Here is a 6,436-nt window from a genome sequence, read left to right as displayed (position 1 = left end):
ACAGCGGTCTGTAAGCAAATGCAAAGTTGTGGAGTCATAGAGCTACCAGAAATAGCCAATTCCCACAATTTAAGGCTTCGAATTTTTAAGAAAGATACACCAGGTTAGGAAGCTTTCTTGATATCTCCCTTTGTTTTGAGGGAGAAGAAAGCTGGCAATTTTACAAGCTTTAAAAAAAATACATGTAAACTTACCTGGCTTGATGGGTGCTTGACACCAAAGTACCTGGTGGGTTTGGAATGTTCGCAAACACGGGATCTTCACAGTCAGGATCTTGTGTAACATCACATTGCTAAAGAGAGGATTTGAGCAGCCAGAGACCACCACACGCAAGAGGCTCGCCATATTGCCTGGAATCTTCTGGCAAGAACTGTCACACGTGGAATCCCAGCCGTAGTCCTGCTGTGCACAGAAATATCAAACACACGTTATTAATGGTACTCGGGATGAATCAAGTTAACTCAGGTATTTATTTCAGGTGATATAAGCCACATAAGAAAGACATTTTCTTTCCAACTAGAAAGAGTCCACTTTTCCCAAAAGGAATTAAGGGAAAACTGACAGTTGATAGGAATGACAGTATTAGTCCACATACCTAACATTTTACAGATATTAATTTAAGCTTCCAACAGCTAATAAGCAGTGTAGGTTTTACTCTCCTTTAAATTAAGAGCAGTAGTTCTCAATTTTTTCAGTCATGGAAACCCCTGTTTAAAATCAAGACACTGCTTTCCCCCACGAGAATTCCAGTTTTTAGTTTTCACCCATTTTTTGACTATGGAAAAATACAGCAATTTTTTTATTGCACGGAACTCGAACGGTCACAACGGGTTAAAAATGTTCTGACACTACAGGTTCTTTTTTGAAATTGTGGGGTTTATCTTGTGAATCATGTTAGCACTGCTAGGTGTGCTAATACTGCAAGACAGCCCATAGTGCCCCTGAAAGAATCTCAAGGCCCTTTCAGGGTGGAACCACTTATTTAAAGAGACAAATGTTACCCGACTTGCCAAGGCCGTGAAGTTACAATGAGTATTAGAAAGAAAGCTTTTTAGTCACAGGTGTAAAAAACTGCCAGCCCCTCCTTAAGTATGGCATGTTTACATGCTTTGGTGAGCTACAGTGATGAAACTGGAATTTCATCAACACCAGCCTTTACTCTACTGGATATAATGATTTAGATACTGAACCATTCCCTGAGAGACACACCAATGGTAAAAAAAGCATCACATACTTATTTTCTGCTCACTTATGGCTGTCTCTAAACCAATTACTTCTTAGTCTCAAAGAATCTGAAATTTCAGATATGAAAGAATCAGAGGCTGTTCTAACGAGTCTAAGAGACCTAACTAATCACAGTAGAAATGCCTGTACATTATACAGAATTCTAACAGATGAGTTCAGTAGCATTCTTACTTGTTCACTCTCCCCCCCCAGGCTATCCAAAACATTACAGATAGATTTGTCACCACTGGCATGGTCTTTAATGATTAGGTAGGTCCAGTTTACAGCCTCCTCCTTAATTGTCCATTTGAAACCTGGATTTATGAAGGCACAGGTATTAAAAGACCCTGCGGCAGAGTAGTTCTGACATCAGTTGCATCATTTTTAGACTGACCACAACTAGTTGAGAAACTTGTTAGTTTTGCAGCACTGGCACTGATGTACTGCACACACATTACTCCCAGCACCTACCCACAGCCTCCAACATCTGCTCCTGGGGATTAAGGCTGCAAGAGCAGGTGCCCCTTTAAAGGCACCTGTCACAGTTACTACCGCACATTGCGGATCTCCCCCTGCCCGAGCGCCAAACACAGCCCTGGGACACTAGACAAAGGTCTGCACGTTAAAGCAGTAGCTGGGAAGCTGCAGTAAAAGAATTACATGCAACATTTTAGATCTTTTTAATTTGATCTAATGCTATGCAAAGTGTGCAAGGACCCTGCTAAGAGATGCACAGCTTGCTGCCTCAAGCATCAGCCCAGCAACAGGCAGCTGCTGTTTCTAAGCAATTACCATAAATAGCAAACACTGTAGCTTGATCAGTGACAAAGTGCGCCTGCCACGTATTCACATAGGCACCACAAGGGAGAGCTGCCCCCTCCAAAAGGAAACCCACTTGGCCTCTACCACCTCTAGGTGCCCCAGAAGAAGGGTCCCGCTGACACTGACCAGATGCAACCCCCCGCACCCTCGGCTCCCGTGGGCCGCTCACAGTGGGAAGCATTCCTCATGCCTTTCCCAGCACATAGAAGTGGCTGCTGGCCCTCGCCGTCCACCTTGCCATCCAAGGCCACGAATCCAGCCAGACCTGGCGCATTCGAGTCGCTTTTGGCTGCTGGAGAAGACATGCATGTGAAGCAAGTCGCGTGGCTCAGACAGGAGCACGAGACCGCAAGTCAGCAGATCCCATTCATTCCCACTGCCACCAGCCTCCTCCTGGCTGACCTTGACCAAGGCCAGTGCCTCTACCCCTTCGCACCGCGGCTCTGGGCCAGGGGCTGGGAATCAGGCACCTGTCACCACCTCCCACGGGAGCTGCGCTGTGCTCCCAGCCGGTCCGTCGGTGACACGGCCCCGTGGGAGTGCCGGCTGCAGCTGCCCCGCACTCTCAGCGCGGGGGTCCCGCCAGGGCTGCAATGCCACGCGTGTGTCCGGGCACGAGGGGCTGCCCCGCTGCTGCGCTGCGACAAGGAAGGGCCGGGGCCCCGGCACCCTCCACCTTTGTCCTTCCAGGCTCCGCCGGGCGCCGCGAGCAGAGCAGCAGCCCCTGAGCCGCCCTCGAGAGAAGGAGAAAGCGAGAGGGCGGCGCCTGCCCCGCGCGGGGAGCGCACACGCACGACACCCCAACGGCACCCACCGGCCCCGCCGCCGCCCGCGCTGGTCCTCCGCTCCACCGCCTCCTGCGCCTGCGCCTGCGCCTGCAACCGGCGCGCGGAACCTCAGCCAGGGGCGGGGCCAAGACCCGGAAGCAAGCGTGAGCCGGCCCGGGGTGAGACAAAGAAGGTCACGTGATCCTGAGCGCCCCGGGCAGGGGGCGGAGCTAGTGGCGCGCGTGCTCTGTGAGTGGTGGTGTGGACAGAGGTGCTGGGCGCGCTGCTTTGTTGAGTGCTGAAGCAGTCTGAGGTGTGCGGTGACTGAGCAAAGCAAGCTTGATACATGCTTAGCAGAGGACGGATTTCCAGCTTCAGCTTCCTCCGTGCAAAAATGAAGTTGACTTCCTACCTATGGGGGCTTTTTACCATCTTTAACTGCCTGAGCCTGAGGAAAGGTGTGTGAGCCCAAAAGCTTGCAGAAAAAAAAATATTTTTTTTGTTTTGCAATTTCTCAGTTATTCTAATAAAAGGTATCATCTGTGAACCAGAGCTCTAGGTTTTGCACATCTAACATGAAGTGTTAAAGGGAGCTATTTGGAATTTTCTCTGCCCGCCCATTCCCCGTGTTTGCAGTTGCACAATGTCTCTTGCCTCCTTTGTGACAGCCCTTTCAGTCTCTCTCTCCCTTCAGTTTTAATTTAGCCTCTGTCAAGAGCCTATTGCAAAACATCCAGAGATTTCATATGGAAAATGAGAGTTACTTGGTTGCATTTCCTGTTACTGAACTGGGGCTGGAATGAAGACTCTTCACTAAAACTATGAGGCCTCTGTGCTGAAAAGAAATCCTCCCTGAGGCTAGACCTCTTTATACTTTCTGGGTCAGGTGTTCAAGAACAACACCCCACATGCAAACGTTGTCTTTACTATGTTATAGCTCCTGTCTGCTTGTGCAAGGGTCCAGGTAGAATCACATAAAAGAACACAGTGGGGGGTTGTGTACACAGGTTTCAAAAGGTGATCTGCTGTAATAAGTAAGTGATGGACAGAAGTGCTAATAAGAGACTAGTCTATTTCCTGGTCCCAGTGACCTGACATAGATTGCTGCTACAAAATACCTCACTCACATGACAGGGATCTGTATCCACTAACTCTAGTAGTCACATGTTCATTATTGTTTATCAGATATGCCATCTACCAAATATGTTGTCAGTAGTCATGGGTAAGAGTACACCATGCTTTAATTCTGAATATTACTGAAAAGTTTATGACATGTTACAATCCCCTGAGATAACCTGTTTATGTGGCAAGATTCATACAGAAACAAATATAGTACGTAACATCTCTGTACCATCCTGCAGCACCTATCTACACAGAAAGTAAAATGTATACAATCCCTCACATCAAGCCTGATTAACCTATATCGCATGATCTCCCACAGTTTAGCAGCAGAAGTCAATTTTTACACCCAGGATTTAATTCAGTAGGTGCATTCATATCTTTTACCAGAGCCTTTGAAGAATAAACACATAATGCAACAAAGGTACATTTTCTGTTGATAATTAAGCCAGGGCTCAATATTATTAGCGTGGGTAGGGTAAGACTTTGAGGTACAGTGTATGTTCTTGTAATTTGATCTTCTACTAAATGGGACCTGCTAGAACAGGGGTGGGCAAAATACAGCCCGCAGGCCAGATCCGACCTGCAAGGCAGGTTATCCAGCCCGCAGGGCCCCTAAAAAAATTTTGAAAATTAAAATTCATCTGTCCTTTGTCCCTGTTAAAAATGACAGAAACCTACGGCAGTAGGACCCAGGGGAAGCCAGGTGGGCTCCCACAACAGCACAACTGCCTAGCCCCCACCCCCCCCAACTGGAAGCCACTGGGGCTTCTGGCCTGGGACCACGTGGCTGCACCAGCACAGGAAGCTCAGGTAAGGGGGTGGTGGGAAGGGCAAGGGAGGACGGGCAGAGAAGGAGCCTGGGGAAAAGTGGCAGGCACGGGCAGCCGCAGGCAGGCTGCAAGCTGCTGCAGCACCAGGCACGGGGCAGGCAAAGAGCTGCTTTTTCCCTCCATACTCAGCACCAGCTTGTAACCTGGCCCTGTGCTGGCTCTGGGCTCACCCATCAGGACTGTGGTGCAGTAGCAGCAGCTGCAGCCCCTCTGCTTGCCATGCCGGGCAGTGTTTGCTGCTGCTGCCCGCCTGGAGCTCATGCACTGGGCAGCACAGAGGTGGCAGTGGCAAACACTGCCCAGTGTGGCAAGTGGGGGGGGACCAAAGCTGCTACCGCCACAGTGCAGCCCCAACGGGCGAGCCTAGAGCCAGGGCAGAGCCCAGGCTGGCTGCGGGGGTGGGTTACAAGCTGGTGCTGAATGCGAGGGGAAATCACCCCTTGCTCACCTTGTGCCCGGTGCCCCACACTGCAGCCACTCACAGCCCACATGGGGTGGCCTGTGCCTGTTCAGAACAGCCCTGCACTGGCTGCAAGTGGCTGCAGCAAGGAGCACTGGCCACAGGGCGGGGGAGGGGCCGCTTTTTCCCCGCTCTGTACCAGCTGCTTCCCTGCCGGCAAGCAGGGGGTCGGGGCTACATGCTGTCCCCCCACCTGTACTATGGGGCTGGGGGGCCAGCAGGAGCACAGAGCCCATACTGGTGTCCCAGGGCCAGCACCAGCAGGGCCCAGAGCAGGGGTACAGGGTCCCGGGTGGCAAGGGCTCTGTGGAGCTGAGCCAGCTCCTCCCTCTCCCTAATGGTGCAGCCCAGCCTGGCTCCACAGACCCCTGCCAGGCTGCGCCCTACTCTGGGCCCCACTGGTGCTGGCCCTGGGACATTGGTCCTGAGATGGTGACCAGGTGGTAGGGCACCTGTGAAGGGGCAGGGCTACCCATGCAGCCCTCGACAGCCTGCCAAAACTGGGTAAGCGGCCCTCCACCCGAAATAATTACCCACCCCGTGCTAGAATTAAAAAAAAAAGCAGACTGGCTTTTCCCCCGCTCAGGCCTGCTTCCCCACCACCCCCGCATTGGGCTCAGACCCGCTCCCCTCCCCACCCACATTGGACCTGAGCCCACTCCCCTCCCCCATTGGGCATGGGCTCACTCCCTACCCTGTGTTACCTGCAGGGAGCTGGGTGGGGGGCAAGGCCAGCCCTGCTGGCCTCCTCCCCCTCAAACTCTGCTCTGTTGCCACTGCCTCCAGGGAGGTGGGGCAGAGGCCAGACAGCTGGCCTTGCCCCACGCCTCTTCATCCCGTGTCCCTACCATCATGGCAGCGGACTGCCTTCTGTCAGAACACTTTTTCACACTCTGATTGGCTGTTTATCAGCCAGTCAGAGCACAAATAAAGTGTTACGGACAGACAGACAGACAGATTGAGGCTTTTATAATATTAGAATTATTTCTATTGTCTGACATACCCATAAGCATTACACCAGGCTGCAGCTAGAGCCACACTGGGATACAGCCACATGAGAAGTTCAAATGTAAAGATGACACATGAGTTCTGCCTGTATGTGCAGAAAATGCAAGATAAATTACATTAAGAAAAGACTTATAAAACAAATCAGGAGGTAAGTTAGCAAAACAGAGCAATGTCCATTTCATAGGATCTGTGTCTAAAGACAC

General features: G+C 51.1%; 1 protein-coding gene across 1 annotated transcript in view; it reads right to left on the bottom strand.

Annotated features, from left to right (window-relative positions):
* Positions 1–2,908, bottom strand: part of NNT (nicotinamide nucleotide transhydrogenase) — a 68,492-nt gene extending 65,584 nt beyond the window's left edge. The window contains exons 1-2 of the mRNA XM_019532029.1: positions 2,861–2,908; positions 195–399 (exon numbers count right to left, since the gene is read on the bottom strand). Of these exons, the coding sequence (XP_019387574.1) occupies positions 195–345 (151 nt within the window). The 5' untranslated portion in view covers positions 346–399; positions 2,861–2,908. The remainder of the gene's footprint in view (positions 1–194; positions 400–2,860) is intronic.
* Positions 2,909–6,436: the final 3,528 nt, after the last annotated feature.

The sequence above is a fragment of the Crocodylus porosus genome, unplaced genomic scaffold (assembly GCF_001723895.1).
Source record: "Crocodylus porosus isolate Cpor-Errol unplaced genomic scaffold, CroPor_comp1, whole genome shotgun sequence".
NCBI lineage: Eukaryota > Metazoa > Chordata > Crocodylia > Crocodylidae > Crocodylus > Crocodylus porosus.
Note: the sequence above shows the minus strand (reverse complement) of the source record. Positions and strands in the feature narration are given on the sequence as shown.